Source organism: Helicoverpa zea, chromosome 19 (genome assembly GCF_022581195.2).
Source record: "Helicoverpa zea isolate HzStark_Cry1AcR chromosome 19, ilHelZeax1.1, whole genome shotgun sequence".
Taxonomy (NCBI): domain Eukaryota; kingdom Metazoa; phylum Arthropoda; class Insecta; order Lepidoptera; family Noctuidae; genus Helicoverpa; species Helicoverpa zea.
The window spans coordinates 10,148,641-10,170,567 of record NC_061470.1 but is presented as its reverse complement, the minus strand read 5'-3'; the positions used below and the strand labels follow the sequence as shown (position 1 = coordinate 10,170,567).

Below are 21,927 nucleotides of genomic sequence, written 5' to 3'. Positions count from 1 at the left end.
AAAAAAGAAAATCGTCACATCTATCGTATAGTCTGTACTAATACATATTATAACCCTAAAGAGTTTTTTTGCTTGAACTTACTAATCTCAGAAACTTGCTACCTTCGGGATGGATTTTTGAAATTATTATTTCAATATTCGATAACTCATTTATTGAGGAAGGCGGGTGAAACCGCTGATCGAGGCTAGTACAAAACTTTTGAGCAAATCGAATACAAAACTACTAAAATTATTATGCAAATGCAAAACATGCTGTGACATTCAGAACTGCCCAGTTCTTTTATTATTACGACTCAAATTAGTCAAAAATACGAAAATAAACGTTGGCAATCTAATGGTCTAACTAGTCGTACCATTTCCTAGCCATTTAGTTAGTAGCCTTGACTTTTATGCTAAAAAGATGACTTTGAGATATGGCAGACCAATGCCACTCTCTGTACTGCATACTATACAACGTGGGTCATACAAAATCTGCAACATACTTACCTTACTTACTTACCTTAATTACCCGTGGTTTCACCTGTATTTTTTAGTCTTAGCTGCATCCCGGAGAACTATCTGCCGCAATCCGAATCCATCAGTTTGCCCGATAAGGATTATAACCCGATACTGATATTGATAATTTTAAACTGTAAATTCAATTAAAGATTTCAGTCGGTCTAATACCGGCTAAATACCTGATCTTTGCAATGTGCGTACTTCCATTCATCTTCATACTGATTGAGCCCAAACCAAATATCGGCCGACTAAAAGTTTTTAGAGTGAGCGTACTCATACAGTATTGCGAGAGAGAGAGGCTACACATCTCTGAAAAAAAGTACAGAAAAACTTCAGTTGTAATGTTATTTCAATCAAACCAACACATTTTATTAACCAACGAATCTAACAAAACTAAAATATCGGTGCATCAGTACAGTGAAAGTGTATCAGGACAGACGATTGCGTATGCTCACCGGCGCGGGCGCTGCATTGAATAGCGCGCGTGCGTCCAACAGGGACGGAGTACATTTGATTTAGTGTCGGAATTTATCGACTAGAGCCATTTGGACAATGATTTTTTATAGTATTATATGAAGAAAGTAGAAAAAATTGAGCGAAAAATAAGTAGATATCGGATTTCTATCGGATTGGTCAGTGAGAAGAATAGGTTATTTACATGAAATATTATAAAAAAAAAACGTACATGGGAACTATTCCGTAATAGATTCATAACGGGCCTACTGGTCTGGAAGAGATTTCTTATGAAATAAGCTGTGCCTTTATATTTTTTTTCTTCTTGTTTGTGTTCTTTGTGCAACTGTACATAAACTGTTAAATAAATAAATAATGTATAGAAACAACTACAACTATAACCAATTTTTCTTTTAAACGATATTGTCATAACTGGAACTATGTATTTCAATTAAATTCGTATCTGTAACGGGTTTCATATTATGTTGACGTGATGACGGACGACTCTTGCGCATGACGCGTCAAGCGCGACGCGCGCGCATCCTAATCGATAATCTAGTATTCCGTGGAGAATTACGAGAAGGTAGGCATGGAACGGATGCAAAATAATATAGAGTGGCTTGAAATTAGTGTTAGATTTTCGTATAAGACTCCTATTTGCCTTCTCCAAAATGTGAGTTTAAGATCAATTTACTGGTTAGGGGAAATGAAAAATGTTGACCCTAGAATTATACATATCGGTACTAGACTTAGATCCCGTCAAAATTTGTGTGAAATTTTGACAAATTAAATTAACCTCAAAGGAGATTGGGCAAGAATGTATGAAGTTTGGTCGAAATGTCCACCACGAACGAGACCTATATAATTAAATAGTCCACTTAATTTAGAGTAACTTTTACTAAGAAAGAAAAAAAAAACAATGCCAAAAAAAAGTTATAGCCAAAAATGTATTCTTAATTTTCGGTAGTTTTTGTATGTTATCATTATTATTTTTTATTTGATTCCACTTCCATTTCTGCACTTTATTTAAAACTAAGATGAGTAAGACACATTTGCATATAAACAGCCCATATTTTTTTGCCCGATGGTTGTACGAATCACTAACCAGATGAGGCGCCAGAAGTGCTTGAATATAGATACTCAGCGGTGCCTGAATCTAAGAAAGTTCGATGTAACTGGTGGTGTCTTCTCTCTAACAATGAACAATTCTATTTTGACAGAAGTTACAGAAAGTACGAAAATCGAACATCACGAAAAGTAATTGAAAAAATCTGTAAAATGTTTTATTTGATTTTGCTATAACTTTTTTCTGGCATTATATTTTTTTTTACTTTCATAACAAAAAATGTTCTATATTTAACGGGCTATCTAGCCATATAGGTCTCGTTCGTGGTGGACATTTGGACCGGAATCGCCCATTAAACTAACCTCACTTGGGTTCTGCTCAGCTATAGATACCTACTTATTTATATAACTTAGCTTCCGAATAATATGTTCAAAATTGATCGCCACCTTTAGTTGAGTTCACGCTTTTGAATATAAATTCTAAACAAAATCTTACATAATACAATAATTCAAATACAAAATACACATTTATAAGTAATAGATATAAGAAAAGAAATATCTATTTAGTGAGTACAATCACGTCTTATTCTAGAGGTAGACAATATAATGTCTTCTGTCATTCATAAAGACAGACAAGAATTATATTGTTGTGGGTAAAAGTTGGAGAGATGCGAAAATGCCCTAGATTATGTAAAATTGTCTGGTATGGTTCAGGAGTTTACTAAGTCCCTTGCCTTAGAAAACCACATCCAGTTCTTTTACAGCCATTAAAGTACATGTAAGTATTTGAGAATCATTGAAGAGTCGTTGCTAATGGAATCATTGCTAAATAGCAGCAGGGTCAACTGATGTCAGGTTAAACAATGATTGGCCCTGATACTCCGTCTATACGTGACCATCTATCTCATAACAATTTTCTCTATATCAATCCAGTCTGCCATTTTTTAAACTTTGACAGTCATTACAGATAGTCAGAAGCTCGCAAGTCTAACAACAGTGATAAGGGTCGTCCTAATTCGTGGTAGGGTAGGAAGGTCAGATAGGCAGTAAAACACTTGTACATACGGTAAGATTAGCATTCCACTACCACATAAGAAGTTTATAAAAAGGGTAGCTAGATGATGATTGGTACATAATTCTAAGTACAAAAAAATCCTCATTGTTGCAAGTAAAAGTTCTAGAGAGATGTGAAAATGCCCTAGATTATGTACTATAGTAAATTATACTTGTAGTACGGTTCAGGAGTTCACATAAGTTGACAGCATCCGAAGTGGGCCGTTGAGCATCTAACAATGACTTTCGATAACCCTGTTTCCATAATTTTCTAATGTCAAAATGTTTCTTTGTATTTTTTGTAATTAGTGAAGATCACATTGTGTCTGTTTTTTTTTTTATGAATTTGTTGTGCTATCTGTTGGTTTGATTTTAGAATGAATTTTCTACCATCTCAAAGTGTCGCATGTACATTAAGTATCAGAAACAGTGGATAAGGCATATATTTTACCGCCAGTTTCTTCATCAAAAGTAAAGCCAAAGTAAAAGTCAAAGTAATGTCTAAAGTAAAAGTAACGGTCAAATTCGTTTTTTCAAGGCTAAAGTAACAGCAAAACTAATAGAAAAAACGATTTTGACCATTACTTTTACTTTAGACATTACTTTGACTTTTACTTTGGCTTTTACTTTTGATGAAGAAACTGGCCGTTAGACATTCATTATTTTGCATATCCTAATATCCTCACCTATGAGGAACTATCTTAATGTAGACTACAAAAAAATCTGCTTCCGTTAAAGTTATTTGTTTGAAAATAATGAACTTAATTCAGATACATTTTTGTTTATGAAACAAATGACAACAATTTACAAAATACAAAGAATAATAAAGAATTTTATTCTATTAAAAGCACTTTCTATAGCCATTAAAGTCTTTACATGAATGTTCACACAGGATTTAAAGATTAAATCTAACTAATCAGTATTATGGCGGTTTACGTTGGATCCGGTCGTTAGCTAGACAGGCTGATCCGGTGCTAATAGTCTAATGGAAGGGTTTTATAAATTGTCGGTCTTACTACAGGTTATGACTATATCGACTGCAAGCAAGCAATACCTCCTATCTGACTCCGGGTGGATTTTAAAGGGGAACAATAAAACTTAATAAAATCCTTATTCCGAGGTAGGTATAATGAGATACTGAAAATCCAAGTTTTCTTTATTTACGCATAGTATTGATTAATAAAGTTTTTTGTTTTTATTTTGAATCTTAAGCTACCTTAAACCTTTATGGTAGATACAAGTTTTTTGAAACAAAAATGTCAGATAGGAGGTATTGCTTGCTTGCAGTCGATATGTAGTAGGTATGTTTAGTACCTTTTATATATAGTTTTTACCATAAAACGAGAATGGTTCATACAAAAACCTACCGTAAGCAGTGATGTTTGAATTGGAAATCTTAAAGAAGACTGTTCAGAAACCGTATTTCCTTCTTTCAATTAATAATATAACAAATAATGACTAACGGCCAGTTTCTTCATCAAAAGTAAAAGTTAAAGTAATGTCTAAAGTAAAAGTAACGGTCGAATTCGTTTTTTCAAGGCTAAAGTGACAGCAAAACTAATAGAAAACTTGAATTTGACCGTTACTTTTACTTTAGACATTACTTTGACTTTTACTATGGCTTTAACTTTTGATGAAGAAACTGGCTGTAAGTGATGCATAACTGTTTTGCAAAATAATTAATTGGATCATTAACTAAAAAAAAACAGTTACATACGTAGGTATTTAATGTAGCTATACAAATTCAAGCTATATATGTTATGGACCAAGTGATAAATTGAGCAGTATACATAATGCCCGGTCATTATGAAAAATGCCCAATATGAGAGTGCAATTTGATAATAATTATTCAAATAATCAAATTGACCGGGCACTATACATATTGCCCATGACCTTTTGGGCAAAGTAATACAAGCAACGTAATAACATATTTATATTCAATTTTTTATTGTTATTGCCATTTAATTTAAAATTAACTAAATATTAAACCACTTAAATAATCAGCCTCATGATTTGGATTAATTATGAAGGACTTCTGCCTTAAAAATCCACTAGTTTTTGCATTTAAAAGTTAAGGAAAGTCATATTTAAAGGGTGCTTATTAAACAGGCTCCTTTTTAATATAATTATTCGCCCCGAATAATGTATGTTGCCTTCTTAATTACTAAGTCAGCCACAATTAACGAGCATCTAAATAATACTATCTCAGCCACTCGTTATCTTCTAAGTAAACCACTCTAAATACAACTCCGCATGATGGTTATTTTTAGCATCTAAATTTGTAGCATGCATTCTAACAGTAAACTTCTAAAATACTATTAAATGACATCATAAAATTTATTTATTTAGCTTCTAATTTTTTAACTCAGTACGTTTAAAATGTAAGCAAGCAATATGCAGCAAGCATGGCTTCTGTCACGGCTCCGGTGCTGCGGGGCTCCGGCGGTCCCATGCGAGCTTATCGTCGCAGATGGTTTTCACGCTCACCGCCGCAGCTTCGGCTTGCTGGCCGGCTCAGCCGGCCAGCCTCAGCCGCGTCGGCGAGCGTTAAAACTACCTGCGCCTCAGCTCGCAGGCCGCCTCGCCCCTCCACACTTACGCGGTTTTGAATTGCACTCTAGGGGTAGGACAGACAAGACTACGTGGAGTCGGTTTTGCAGCGATACGTTTTCGTCACATCATCCTCCGAGCCTTTTTCCCAAACTATGTTGGGGTCGGCTTCCAGTCTAACCGGATGTAGCTGAGTACCAGTGCTTTACAAGGAGCGACTGCCCTATCTGACCTCCTCAACCCAGTTACCCGGGCAACCGTTACGTGGGATACGTTTTCGTCACTAACTTCAATTTTTTGCTTTATTATCAAATTGCCCAACTGTCATGTAGCAATATAATAATGCCCGTGCAATGTGATAAATAATGAAGTTAAGATAGTTATTAATCACTTGGCCCGATAAAGCTAGACATTATTCATAATGCTCGGGCATTATTTATAATGCCCGAATTAATCACATGGTCCATAACATATATATGAAACTAGCTTCTGCCAGCGGTTTCACCCGCATCCCGTGGAAACCTCTGCAAGAACTCGGATAAAAAGTAGCCTTCCTTGATAAATGGGCTATTTAACACCGAAAGAATTGTTCAAATCGGACCAGTAGTTCCTGAGATTAGCGCGTTCAAACAAACAAACAAAAAAACAAACAAACAAACAAACTCTTCAGCTTTATAATATAAGTATAGATAATGGTTAACAAAACGTTATATTCAGTACTGAAATGTTTCAATAATAATATTGTATTTAATTTCTACATAAGAAGTCACAATTTCAACTACAACTAATTCTTCAGCAATCAAAGTCACCTGTAATTTCAGTATCAAAACACACTCGTTTTTATTTCAGTCTCACTATGTGGGTCGTGGTGTTTTTGCCGTACGCCCATTAAAAAGATAATACCCACATAGTCTCACTTTCTATATCGGTCGACAATTCAATAATACTTAATACTCTCACTTGCTAATAAATTAGTAGGACATTGATGGCGAAAGTGAGTTATAGTCGCTGAAATTCTGTCCGTTTGCTGCAAAGAAATACGTAATAGTGACGCTTAGCTGCTACTATTTCTAGCGGTTTTAATCTTCATTCCTTTTAACATTACTATAACATAACATAACATTTGCACATACTGAACTTATAATATACCTTTCGATAATAATGATAAGAAAAGTCGGTAATTCCTATCATCAATTTTTGATATGACAACCCTAGGCATGACAGTTTTAACCTGATTGATTCGGTCGACTGTTGGCTCGGTGTTAAAATATTTTTTTTTTGAAAATCGTTTAATTCAATCAAAGATTTAGTCGGTGTGATAGCGGACCAATACCTCATTATTGTTCCGTGTGTACTTCCATTCATCTTCATACTGATTCATGAGCCCAAACTAACTATCGGCCTACTAAACCTTTGTAGTGTGCAAGTATTCTTGTGATGTCGCAGAGATCAACCTATACCTGTTGTAAGTAAAAAAAAAAACTTTTTAAGTAAGTTTAAAAATAATTGCATCACTTATTAGAAAAATATTTACTCGACTTGGCAGACTAGCTACGTTTACAGTTTACACAAATGCAGGTTTTACAAAAATACACATAGTATGACGATATTTGCTCTTTTGTCCCCAAACACTGTATTTGTTCAATACGTGGAATTGACGTAAAATTAATCATGTTTTATTGTTGCGCAAAACTATTGTTTTTTGATAATAATAGTTGGTCTTTAGCAAAGCATATTTCTTTGTTTGAAAATAGTGATTCAAAATGTCTAGTGACTGAAAGCAGACAAAATAACAAATACTTATGTAGATATCGGTTTAAAGTTAAGAACAATATATTTATCTATAATTCTGGTAAATGCCTACATAAATCGTTTCTCCCAGTACTTAATATTCAATTTATCATTCCTTTGCTTAATTAATTCCTTAACTAAGTTCACAATCATAATCTTTTTACAACCACATCTTTAATCTTTTCCTCAAGTGATTCAAATATTTCCCATAGCCAACACAATTAAGTTTATTTGCGATAACGTGTAAACTATGCTTTCTAATAGCACAGTTTGCAGCCATAGACAATGGATGGGAGCCAAGATGGCGTCCGGAAATGCTTCGTTCACATCAAGCTTCCGCCGCGGAAATGATAAAACCTTTTTTGTTAATTCTTGTCTTTGAATTAAACCGTTGAGCGCTTTTAATTAGATTGTTTACTTATAAGCAAATTATGAGGAAAAAAGTGCAGGAAACTGTGAAGTAAAAGTACGATAGTTTGTTTTGGGTGAAAGAGCAACGGATGCGGTGTAGTTTGGTTTAAATTAATGATTTTTGAACGCTGCAATATTACACAATAATATTTCTAGAGAAACCTGGAATGAGTCAATTAAATCAAACCTTATGTTTTTGAGACCTCAGTAACTACACACCTACGTATATTTCATAGCTTACAATAACTAACGAAAACATAGTTATAAATAATATTAATGTTATTAATGTTCAGTAAGCGATTAGTGGAGTCCACTCGTGACCAAAGGGCTGGCCTATACTTCGGTCAAAGGATATGCATTGCCATCCAGCGTGGCAATGCAGCCAGCCTTTTGGGCACGATCCCAGCTGACAGCGATGCGGATGAATATTTTGATACTTATTTTTAATATTTCCCTATCATAAAATCATTTGTAAACTATTGAATAAAACAACATGACATAAACAATAATACTAAATAAATGAGATAGTCAGAAACTCAGACACCCAGTCTTACCAAGGGATATCGGGTGGTTTAGGTAAGGGTTGAGAAGGTCAGAGACGCAGTCGCTGCATGTCTAGCCTAGTAGACTGGAAGCCTACGAAAAGCTTCATATTCTCAAGACCCCATTACCTACATCTCCAAAATACTTCAGAAACTAATACCTATTCTATCTTCATCAGGAACTGGAACAAGAGAAGCACCTACTCAGACGGCGACTGGACACAACACAAGGCGAGTACGAGGCTCGGCTGCTTGAGCTGCAGAATGACATCCGAGAGCTCACAGCCAAGATCGACTCCAGGGATACTTCTGTTAAACAGGTATGTATAATGAGAATAGGGTTTTACTTAACAGTCCAGTCTTTTCAGGGTTTCAGAGTTTTGCTGACGAAATTTTTGGCTACGGTAACTTTTTTGATCAACTCACGGCCCAAATAGTTAGGTCTATGTATAAGCTACTTATCAGAAAAATATAAAATTGAATGTTCACAAGAACTAACTAGTGCCGTAGACTACTCCGTGTTAGATTTGAAAGGAATGCATGTAACCTCCAAAATTCAGTTGGGTATAATGATCCATTTAGTGAAGTGAGACGAGTGAGACTGACTGCAGATGTTTCGGCATCTGAATACATAACATATCCTTTAAAAATGATAATCGATATCAATAGCCCATCAGGTCTTCCTGGCGTATAGGCATACTCGCACGATTTTCATAAGCCTATATATAAGCTATGGTCATCATTCTGAATTTAAAGGACAATGCTATTCTTTGTATGGAAGTTGGGCTCAAGAGTTGCCCACAGTAACTGCATAGTGTATTATGTTCCATAGGCTTATAATAGGTCCCAGACCGAAATATTTCGAAATCTATCCCGGGAGTCCTGAGAAAAACTGGTTTGACTCTTATTCAATATTACGAAAAACATCCTTACGAACTCTTAACTATTCCACTTTTATTACCTTAATTGAAATGCATTATAATATTAATCGACAAATACGAGGTATTGAACGAGAATTTTTTTTACCGACTTCAAAAAATGGAGGAGTTTCTCACTCAGTTCGTTTGTATTCTTTTTACGTAAGTACGTGCATATTAACTCCGTCGTTTACCAACCGATTTAAACAATCATTTTATTGTTTGAAAGGATTTACTTTCCAAATAGTTCCTTTGTTATTCGGTCCAGGTTCTGGTGATAGAAACCTTAAAACAATAGGGAACCAACACCTTAGTCTGCCCGTGACCATGGATGCTGTAAAGGATCCGAAACGTCGGGATTAAATAATATTAATATAACGCGATAAAATCCGTAAAAGTAGTTTTATTTAAACAATAGGGAACTCTCGGAAATTGTAAGCACATATCGAATAAAAACTTGTCATTCGGGTATATGTCTCCGACACCACAAAACTGTGGAGGTTAAGACCTGACCTGCCGATGGAGACGACAGTGAGACGAGGGAACTCCTCAACGGTAACTATTTACTACCTCGTGTTCGAGCTTATTTAATTCGTCCTGATAAGATTTTTCCATTGCCATTACGGATATTAATTGCATGACGCTACACGAACTTAGGACTGATTGTAGTAGATAGAGACTGAAAAGCAAGAGAAACAACAATTACCTTTAAACGTCTATTTCTGTTATTTTATCCTGTTAACAGTGAAACCACTAACTATCTGAATGTTATTTCAAGAAAAGAAGGTTGTTAGGTTTGTGGCTGCTTAAAATGGCTAGCTAACAATGGCTGGCTAACAGGAGAACCGGTTTTTCTCTTGACCTCTGGGACCGATTTCAAAAATATTTGGAGTCCGTCTTAAGAGTGAAGTAAAGAACCTATTCTAACCATTCCCACTACTGGGCAAATGGCTTGGGCTTTATAAAGTGACTGTTCAAGTTTAACATTATAACCGGTTTTTTTCGGGACCTCTGGGACCGATTTCCAAAATATTTGGATTTCGTGTTAACAGTGCAGTAAAGAACCTATTTCGACCACTTTCACTACTGGGCAAATGGCTCAGGCTTTGTTAAGTGACTATCTATGGAGAACATTTGAACCGGTTCTTCTCGGGACCTCTGGGACCGATTTCAAAAATATTTGGATTCCGTCTTAAGAGTGAAGTAAAGAACCTATTCTAACCATTCCCACTACTGGGCAAATGGCTTGGGCTTTATAAAGTGACTGTTCAAGTTTAACGTTATAACCGGTTTTTCTCGGGACCTCTGGGACCGATTTCCAAAATATTTGGATTTCGTATTAACAGTGCAGTAAAGAACCTATTTCGACCACTTTCACTACTGGGCAAATGGCTCAGGCTTTGTTAAGTGACTATCTATGGAGAACATTTGAACCGGTTTTTCTCAGGACCTCAGGGACCGATTTCAAAAATATTTGGATTTCGTGTTAACAGTGCAGTAAAGAACCTATTTCGACCACTTTCACTACTGGGCAAATGGCTCAGGCTTTGTTAAGTGACTATCTATGGAGAACATTTGAACCGGTTTTTCTCGGGACCTCTGGGACCGATTTCAAAAATATTTGGATTCCGTGTTAAGAGTGAAGTAAGGAACCTATTTTAACTATTCCCACTACTGGGCAAACGGCTTGGGCTTTGTAAAGTGACTGTTCAAGTTGAACATTAGAACCGGTTTTTCTCGGGACCTCTTGGACCGATTTCCAAAATATTTAGATTTCGTGTTAACAGTGCAGTAAAGAACCTATTTCGACCACTTTTACTACTGGGCAAATGGCTCAGGCTTTGTTAAGTGACTATCTATGGAGAACATTTGAACCGGTTTTTCTCGGGACCTCTGGGACCGATTTCAAAAATATTTGGATTTCATGTTCAGAGTGCACTATGGAACCAGTTGGAACTACTCCCACTGCTGGGCAAACTTTGAGCCCAGACCCTGGCATTGTCCTTTGCTAGAAAATCTTACGACTTACATCCTTGCAGTCTATCATTTATTTATGCAAAATGCACTATAAATGATTCATTCTCTCTTTACTCACGTTGCAATGAGGTAATATACAAAGTGACTGTTACAAATAGGCTATATTATCCCATGAATACATAAATAGGTAAATAAATGTATTAGGTAAATACATCTTGTCCTGTATGAGTCATATATGTAAGATCTATTTTGTATGTTCAAAGCATTGTTCTAACGTAAGTGGACGAGTTTTGATTGTAAATCTATTATTATAAGATAGGTGACTGTTTGATTTGTTTGTATGTTTCGTAATGTTTAAGTAATTATAAAGAATTCACATTGGTATTGATGAATGATTATGTAGAAAGTGTATGTACTTTTGTTGAAAGTGCCAATTAACTGTAACTGCATAAATTGCATCGATAGGCACTTGAAATTTTTACTAGGTTGAAGAGAAATCCTCTGAGATCCGACCAGATAGGCAGTCGCTCCTTGTAAAACTCTGGTATTCAGCTGCATCCAATTAGACTGGAAACCGACCTCAACATACAAACAAAGAAAAAGCTAGGCAGATGATACAAATAAATGATTTCTTTAAATCATAGTCAAAATTGTTAGCCAGTTCTGAATGACAAAATTCTCCTTTTAACAAAATTGTGCATTTCCCACCTATGTCCTCCATTCACTGTTCTTACTTCAAAATATCCAGCCTATCTTATGACCAAATCACAAATATTATAATAATATTACCAAAACCACCTGTTTCATACTTCAATTAACATCCGAAGTTTTGACAAAGGTTTGTAAAGCAACTCAAATGGAGCGTGATGCCCTATCACCTTTATTATTATCTGGTTACTGACAGTTACAACATTCGCCATTTTCAACAATTTCATGGGCAATTTGCGTAGTATTTTTTTTCGGTAGAATACGTAGCAAATTCTTTGTAAGCCAATGATGAGAAGTTTGGCATTCTTTGTAAGACTTACAAAAAGTATAGAGCTTAATCATCAAAAAAGCTGAAATTTAAGTTTAATGATACCCAAATCATCATTATTCTTTATTGCACTCTTAACGATTAAAATATACAGAATAAAGACAGTTGATGTACAACGGCGAGCTCAACCCAGAATTCTTGTTTAAGAGCTTTTATTGACAGATATCTAGTCATAGTTTGTCGTTAATCGAATTTAAATAGATCAATTTTAAATTATAAATGCTCATTCAAACTAGTGGTCCTTTCTATTCGGCTGTACCTAAAGACTATATTTGAAAGGACCATTGGTCCTTGTGTCATGATTTATGAAAATTACAACTTTTGTACTTAGCTCATGAGAATATAGTACGTTAATAACACAAAGAATATATATCATTCCATTAATGGTTCTAGCTGGCAGTAAATTTACTACAGTAGTGCAATCTAAGGCCTTCAAAAACGGCTTTTCCAGGAAAAACAATCCATAATACAAGTTTAAATATTACTAAGAACATTAGTTCACAAGTACAGATTGACATTAACTTGAGTAGATAATAAATAGCGTGGCTTAGCCAGCGATTGTGGACACCTGCCGTAATCTCGGACATTACGCATAATGACTATGTTGCAATCTAATGTTACTAATGTAATGTCATTTGATTATTGTCAACCTCTCGTTAGAATGCTATAATCATTTTACGAGATTAATGTTCTTGTTTTAGTTATTTTAGCATTGGAAGTAGGAAATGTGAGGAATGAGAAATGTCATTATTGTTAACTAGCTTCTGTGTGCGATTGCACTTGAAGAAAGTTAGTGCTAAGCTGTTTTATATTGGAAACCTCGTTGAAATATCTTCCATGATGTAGGTGGAGGTATATGTATGATTCCGAGAAAAAAAAATACATTTTGCTGATCCAGGTAAGGAACTGAACAAATACAGATGAGGAAATGCAAAACAATTGAATCTTAGTTGGTCCCTAGACTAATTTTCACTACGTAGATTTAGTCTTTTTCCTACTCCTAATAGGGCCTTTTTTGCAAGTGGACAATCATCAAATAGCCGTTGTGGGTGCAGTGTAAGGGAATCTCAAACTCATACTGAATAAAACCTTCCTTTTGGAGTCCTTTTTGCACCAGGGCTGTGGTAACTCTTTCGAACAATCCCGTAGCCCCTGCTCCTAATACTACCTGTTTTTACCTTACAGTATCACGGTTACGGCAACCGCGTCCAACTAAACTTTTCTCAGTATTTGCACAATCTCATACACCGTTGTTCGTATCATTACGCCCACATACAGTTTCAGGTTAATATGCAAAGACCTGTAATTAGGTACAGCTGCTGTCGTTAGCTTGATTGCATAATATATAAGGGGTATTGCATCTGCTAATTCATTATAGTCTTCATTATGTCTTAGGAAGTAATGATGCTCGTTATTAGGTGTTTTGTTTAAAGCTTTTTGTGCTGTTTTGAGTGGGCTTTCAATCATCTGGAGTGCGTAACTACCGGTCTTAAGTAAGTCTTCAAGCTTCTACCGGTTCTAAGCTAAATAGATCATCATGTTTATGAGATAGAATGTTCTAACTTGGAGCTTTGTCAAATGTACAGGAGCTAACATGTTAGAAAAGAGGACTTGCATCATACACTACTTTAAATAGAAGAATGATTCTTACCAATCGGGCTTAGATTTTCTAGTTTCCGTTTGTACTTTCACGTTTATATATCGCCCTACCCCTTTTATCCTCTTCTATTGAGACTTGACTTGAGACTGACCAAACAAATGTTATATCGCATTCAGTTTCGATTCGGCAATGTTAGGGTAATCAACCTAAATATTCAATTAATTCCAGACTACAATTAATGACACTTAAAACAAACTTCACCCATTGTTTCACAGAATACATAATAACAATAATATAAAACAAAATGGCGGCAGTTTCAAACAATGAGGCGGTTCCCTTGACCCTAGATTTGGCATAAAAAGCCTTTGTGTCCAAACTTCGTAGTTTCAATGTAATTAACATTGAAAATGTACATTATCACTATTAGTGAACTGAGTCAAGGCTGTACCGAGGTACCTGTGCTGGCGAATTTAAAAAAGATTAAAAATATATTCCTGGAAAATCGCGTTAACTATTTAAAGGAATGGACACTGAAAACTTAGGATAGCATATTCTCGCTTCAATTTTGAAACGAACTAACCATTAGAAGTACATAAGAAAGTGAAGTTAATTTTATAAACAGTGCCATTTTCATAACAAAGTTGTTTATACTTTGCAGTACCTACCTAATATCAATCTATATCCATTGCAGCTGAATAATATGAAACGACTTACAATAGATGTTTTCCTTATATTTTGGTAATATACTTACCCAATATTAACATAGGTATGACGATTAAAAAAAACACAAAGTTCATAATTCTCTGTAGACAACAAAAAAAAAACAAATGAAACGCGAGAGATCTCGTTCACGTTTGGGATTAAATGTAAAAATATTTTAGCTGTCACGCACGCGTACAATAGGACCACAGCCCAACCGAAACCTTACTTTTGTTCGAAAAACGTGCAGCTTTTCGTACATAGTAATCTTATTATACGAGGGATTAACATTATGTCCTTCAACAGGTTTCGTTAACGTGCATATTGTTAACTAACTTAAGTTATTAACTGATGTTTTAGTACGACAGTTAATAAAGCCTTTTAAAAGTGCTTGATTGGCTGTTAGCGGGTATGATGACCTTTGTGGTTTTGGCAATCAAGCTGGTCTGTTCTATAATGCACGAATGTAAGATTAAATAACTCTTAATAACCCATTAATATCTATTTAATAAGCTTCCTTAATCAAAAACACATCATCATAGTATGTTTTGGTCCTATTCGCATTGTAGGGCTCGTTGATATTTCGTAACTCTTCTTCTTAAGGAGTTTGAATTGAAATAACACTGGTCTACAGCATTTTTGTCACAAAGGTGAAATATATAATTTCTTATACATTTTTTATTAGTAACAATTTTCTCTTATATTCTTCTTCATTTTCAAATCCAAAGTGAATCGACCACAAATCCAGATCTCCCTCTCTTTTTACAAAACGTACTGAAATGGTCTCAACAAAAACCGGGTCACGCTTGCTTAGCCCAACAACACGTTTCGTGAACGCTCATCCATCACTAAAGGGCATTTTTTAGCATTAATCAATTGTCAATGGCCGACGACAAAATTACGAAACCCCGTTAGAATTTTGGATTGAGTAAAAAACTGTAGTCGAAGAAATTTCGGATACGTGCGAGGTCATCTTCTGTCAAATGCTCAAAACTTTCGCAATTTTGATGGGAGTATGCGTACGTGTAATGTTATGTATAATTTTATTTATTTAGGTCAATGCATGCTTATTGGTGTACGTTTCAAAGATCTTGAAATTGGTATAGATGAGGTAATGAGTGGAAAAGATCTGTCTTTTGTAAGTGCCGTAAAGAAACGTATTGAGGAAATATTGAGATCATTGCTTATCTATGAATTCCAATTGTCTTATTGAATGAGTAAACTTAAAAATATTTTAGAATTCTATCTTCATATACAGATATTGGTAATACGAGGAAAATAGTCTCTCAAATTCGAAGATAACATTCTACTACCACTGATTTTAATTGAGATTAGAAAATGTCTTAAGTTCGCATTGCACAAACTGATTAACACTCTGAATCTACTGCTAAGACAAGATCTATGTTCAACTGTCGTTCTAGAATACTAACCTCATTACTTGAAGTAGATAAAGCGAGTGATTGTTACACAACAGTCACTTGACTCACATAATATGTGGATGGGAAGCTGACTCGTATCTGGCTGGTGATCAGCCTTGGTTCCAAACAATCTGATCTTGATAACCTCGCTCTTGACGATTTGGTACAGTTTATAAGGCAAAAAGATACGATATTACAGGTGATACTGTAGCGTGTAAGGAAAATTATATTACTTGGGTACTAGGATGAGCAAAAGTAGAAAGGTTTGCTATACTTATTACTTTGAAATGATTATTTAATGAATCACGGGTAATCACATTGACCATTGTGTACCTCTAAAAGCAAAAGGTATAACAGCAAATACCTATTATTATACCAATAACCTAATTATTTTCGGACTACGCTCCAAATTACCCAAAACAAAAACTGAAAAACACCGAAACCGAGTCACTCCTACCAGGAAATACGCAACATATTATCATTATAATAAATGTTCACCAAGGGACATTATGGCAACGAATATCGCCTGAAAGTCAAGGCCACTCTGACATTACACGTTAGAATTACGCAATTCCAGGGAATTTACAGCCATCGGGCTAGCCTGAAAGCTTTCAGGGCCAATTAGCCAATTAGTGGCACGCCTTGGTGAAGGACTTTTTATTTGATTGTCTAGCAGCCATTTGTCATTATGAGCTATCGTTGTTATCTATCGGACTTTTAATAAGCTTAGTGAAATGGATTTTATTTAAGGATTCTTATTAATGCTACAAATGTCTAAGTTATTTTTTTTGTATTCAATGGCTGAATTGATTGAACAATTTGGTTTTGAACCAGTAAAACTCAACACGGGGCGGTACCTAGCTAAGACAGTTACAGGCTACTTTTTACCCATGTAGCGTTTGAGGAAACAGCAAGAAGCTGGTAAATTTTCTGTTTTCTCACACATTAATTCACATTAAATGGTATTGATATTTAAATTAGCATTAATTAGTCGTGAAATTACTAATTACCAATGCTACTTAACAATATGTTACCTTTGCTGTTGCTTCCCTTATACATATAATCTCATTATCGTCATCGTCATCTTCAGCGTTCTATTGTCTCTTCTCATACAGAGAAGGAATGAGCGTTAATCATCGCTCCGCTCAAGGTGGATTGGCAATTTCAGCCTCACACAACGACCCCGAGAAATCGTCATTTTCTCTCCAAACAAAAAACAGTCTTCTAGTTCATGGCTTTGATGGCATTATAGTGAGACCTTCATAGCCTTCCTCCCAGGATGCCATAGCTGGCTTCCGTCCTAACACATCCTCAGCAATTACCTGTTGGAAATTGGTAACCAGCCGTGCAGTTGGGTAACAAGCTAGCAAAAATGATGTTAAGACAATATTGTTCTGCGTTATAACTTGATAAATATCTTTTAGATTTGACGATACTCTGCGCTGTGCAGTTTAATTTAAATTGGTATGATTACCTCATTTCCAATAAGCTACGTAATGCACTGATTTTTTTGGTTAAATCTCAATCACAAAAAAAATGTGAGTAATCCTAATCACCATTTTTGCCTTGTGGTTTTCCCAGCGGTTATATACAGGGTTACTGGTAAGTAGACCGCATCCTTTCAGGAGGTGATAGTACTGGTCAATACGGACAAATTTGACCCTGGGATATACTGGGCAAAAGTTAACCCGTTTCAAGATAATCGAATTTTAAGATCGATTCTTTACAAGTCGTCTAGGTACACGTATACATTTTTATTACTAGTTAAAAGTCTCGTTTTTGCGAGTTTTTGTGTATTTTGTGGCTTTTTGGATAGCTAGACAAATGTAGATGTTTTTTAAGTATTCTGCACAAAAAAATGAAGAGTAATATTTTTGAGAAAATATCTACTAAAAAAGTAATTGCTGTTCGCTATAATTTCCTCTGTGATTTGTACAGTTTTATGGTTTGTTATTATGAAATGATTCATCTTCTATCCAAAAACACACAAAAGTCCACAAAAACGAGACTTTTGACTAATAATGAAAATTTATACGTGTACCTAGACGACCGATCTTGAAATTCGATTATCTTGAAACGGGTTAACTTTTGCCCAGTGTATCCCAGGGTCAAATTTGTCCGTATTGACCTATACTATCACCTCCTGAAAGGATGCGGTCTACTTACCAGTAACCCTGTATATTGAGGTAAGCAAACTCAAATGAAGGCTAAAGATATTTGATCCCTGTTAGTTGTATAATGGAACATGCAAAAGGTTACTATCAAATTCCGGATGATCTTCTAATGCCATAGATCTTCTAGTATCATAAAAATAAAGCAAATTCACAACACAAACAAACATCTTTAGCAAGAGACAATGTTGAAACGCGTCACGCCTTTTGATCTGACGTCCTTCCAAATCTACTCGGAAAAAACTCTTTCGCAAACTACATGGCTGACATAATGGTCTTTATGATCAGCGGATGAAAGTTGATATTGCTGTGAATGATCTGATCTATTCTGTTACACCTATTAAGACGATTAACCACGCTTGCTGTTTAAACAATGTAGTTTAGAAGTATGGTTAAATGTTTGATTGTGATATCAGAATGACTATCTGTGGAGTATGTTATTAGTCATTTTTTGAGCTCGTTCATATTTTCAGGAACTGCGAGTAAAGTTTTATCTTGATAGTCGCGATTAGATACTGTTTTGCGTTTTATTTCTGGGAATATAGGATCAAATGTATGAGGATAGATTTTTGTAGATAGATAGCACATATTAGAAATGACTCATGTAAGGCCATTGTCATGTGTCAGAGATATGGTTTAATCGATGTTTGTGTGTTTAAGAGGCAATTAGAGATGGGTGTGCTTATCTGGATAAATTGAAAAGTGCTGTTATTATGACCATATAGATAAAAGCCTGCCCACGCAATAATGTACGGAGTGTACTTAAATATGAACAAAATAACAAATCAACATTACAAAGCTAACTTTTGTACAAATGGGCTAATCCAAAGAACTACTGGACCGATTCCAAAAACTCTTTCAGTATCGTATAGAGATATTGATAAGAAATAGGACTATAGAGGTATACATCACCTCATCACATGTCCTCTGTGCCCTGAAACTTGCTCGCGGCAGGACCTCATGTGTGCATCGGGCCGTGCTCTCGCTGTGGCGGCATATTGGGCTGACAAAGTGTAGTCTCACTATAAGACATGTCATCGACACGAAAGAAGAAGAATAGAGGTATAAGCTTCTTTCTGTCAGGATTCAAGTGAAACCGCTGGCAGAAGCTGGTTTTATTATAAACTAGTTGAGCCGGAGAACTTCGTACCGCCTTTTCCTTATTTGCTCACCGTTTAGACCTACCCTGGACCACAACAAACATTTTAAAATAAAATCAGCTCAATCGGCCCAGCCTTTCTCGAGTTTTTATCAGACTAACGATCAACAATTCATTTTTATTTATATAGATGGTGTAGTCTTGAAAACAATATTTCGCCATGGTTATAAATAAAATAACCAGAAATGCTGTTTTACGCTTTTTATGATTTCACGATTCATAGCCATGAAATGCTTTGGCCTTGGGCTTTTATGTATCACATGGTACTTTAAAAATGACTCAACCTTACTCGTGTACCTGCAGAAGGTTTTGGAAAAAAAATTCAATTGTTTCGCTTTCCTTGATTCAGAAAATTACTGTGTGTATGTAGAAAGTGATGACGAACCTTACTGAAGAGTATGTTCGTTTGAATATACTAATCTCAGAAAGTACTCGTCCTGCTAATTCTTTCAGGAAGACCATATAACTTTTCACCAATCTTTAAAATATTGTAGATTACAAGCTTATGCCATAACATCAAATAAACGCGGGTTACAAACACGAGACAACTATCCGTTCATTGATCTTTTGCAACTATAAAAACCAGACAGTATTTATATGCGTAGCAATTGTATTACCCACTCTAGCTAACCTACCTTTATCTATGAAATCGATTTGTTTGGGCATACATTTTTTATTACACTCCTTCAGAATATTCACAATACATTGTTAACTATGATATTCATTTCAAAATAAATATGATATTTAGAAATTAAAACCTATACGTTTCTTTAGTTATTGAAATACGCATTCAAAATGCTCTTTACGAAAAGTCTTCTAAATTAGATCATCCAAATTTCCGTGAAAACCAGCCAGACACAGAAAACCTCTGCACTATATTATCAGAAATAAGTCAGAGAGAACTCAACATAAAATAATAATCAAAAATACTCATAACGTATTCCTTTGTCCACAGCGAGATGAGGAAAAAGCCAGTCTAATAGCAGAGCTGACAGCCCAGAACTCCAGACTGACAGTACAACTGAAAGAGTCATCAGCCACTGAAGCGAACCTACTGGCACAGCTTGAGGGCTTGAAAGACCAGTGTTCCATGAGGAAAACCAGTTTACAGGTAAGGAATTAAAGTAATTGGCATTAGGGTACAAAATAGTAAAGTATTGGATGCAATCCACCGATGCCAAAAAAAACGTTGGAATTCTTCTGAGCTTCTGAAACATTATTGGCCACTTGGTCACATCTAAAATAAACGAAAAAAAAGTCATTCTATAATAATTTAGAACCACTCCTATAAGTATTGCTTAAAATTAAATTAGATACAGCTAATTGGAATTACAGAATTGGAACCAGAGAATTATATCAATGTAATTGTACAAATAAAAATTACAAATCATACAATTGCAATTTTATGAGTAACAACCTTGAATGCTGAACCATAAAATCCATTTATTTCTCACCAAATGGTGACAATTCTATAAACAATCATACTATGACCATGTAATAATTGCAAAATTTCTTGAAGTCAATAAATTTTTTGATCAACAGGATCATGTACAAAGTCTGGAATCCTTGAAAGCTGAACTGGCGATGGTGACAGACAAAAAGTCAGATTTGGAAAGAAGGCTGACGGGGTCACTTAAGGATAAGGAGAATCTGATGCAGCAGCTTGATGAAGCCAACGACAGGATCGTGGCCTTGGAGAGACAGCTTAAAGAACAGGTAAGGACAGAAGTTTTGTTTAACGTTGCTTTCAAAATTCATACATATAGTACGACAAGATTATTATGTGGTATGTCGAGCGTATGATTTAGTAGTTTTCTTTTAGTCGTTTCGTCCAGTCTAGAATTAGTCTTGTCGTAGAAGTTTCCTTTACACTTGTGGTACAAGCAGTATAAAAATCTAAGTTTCAACAAATAAATTGGGCTATAACAAATGTGGGTATTAAATAACTTCTTTGTATTTGACGACCTCGATGGCGCAATGGTCACCATGCCGGACTGCCGAACCTGAGGTCCCGGGTTCGATTCCCGGCTCGGTCGACATTTGTGTGATGAGCATGCTTGTTAGCCGTGTCTGGGTGTTACAATATGTATTTATAAATATGTATATGTAGTTTATCAGTTGTGTTAGCCCCCATAACACAAGTTAATTAATAACTTACCATGGGGCTAACCGACCGTGTGTGAAAAGGTGTCCCGACATTATATGCATTATATGTCCCGACATTATATTTCCCACCATTCAACATAAACCTCGAAACGTCATGTGATTCAATCAAATCAATGCTTTTTGCTTTATATTGATCAAAATCAGCCGACCTCCAAGTATAGTAACAATACTTAATACACTATCGTAATATTTCAATATTGAATCGTCTTTCATAATACTAATGATTTCTGCTGAAGATTGTAAGTAATTTGATTTAGATCTGATGGATGCGTTGTGTAATCCACTCGATACAGTTGCTACAAGGACTTCCGTTACTGAAATAAAAATATTGATCATTCCATTTGGAGTAACGTTCACTTGTTATGTTGTGACGTTTGTTTGTGTTAACCGCAGCATACTTTTCTGACTAATCTTTGCTTAC

General features: G+C 35.4%; 1 protein-coding gene across 1 annotated transcript in view; it reads left to right on the top strand.

Annotated features, from left to right (window-relative positions):
• Positions 1-21,927, top strand: part of LOC124639385 (bicaudal D-related protein homolog) — a 119,136-nt gene that overhangs the window by 75,635 nt on the left and 21,574 nt on the right. Inside the window, exons 2-4 of the mRNA XM_047176721.1 lie at positions 8,543-8,683; positions 20,296-20,451; positions 20,883-21,056. Coding sequence (XP_047032677.1) covers positions 8,543-8,683; positions 20,296-20,451; positions 20,883-21,056 — 471 coding nt within the window. The remainder of the gene's footprint in view (positions 1-8,542; positions 8,684-20,295; positions 20,452-20,882; positions 21,057-21,927) is intronic.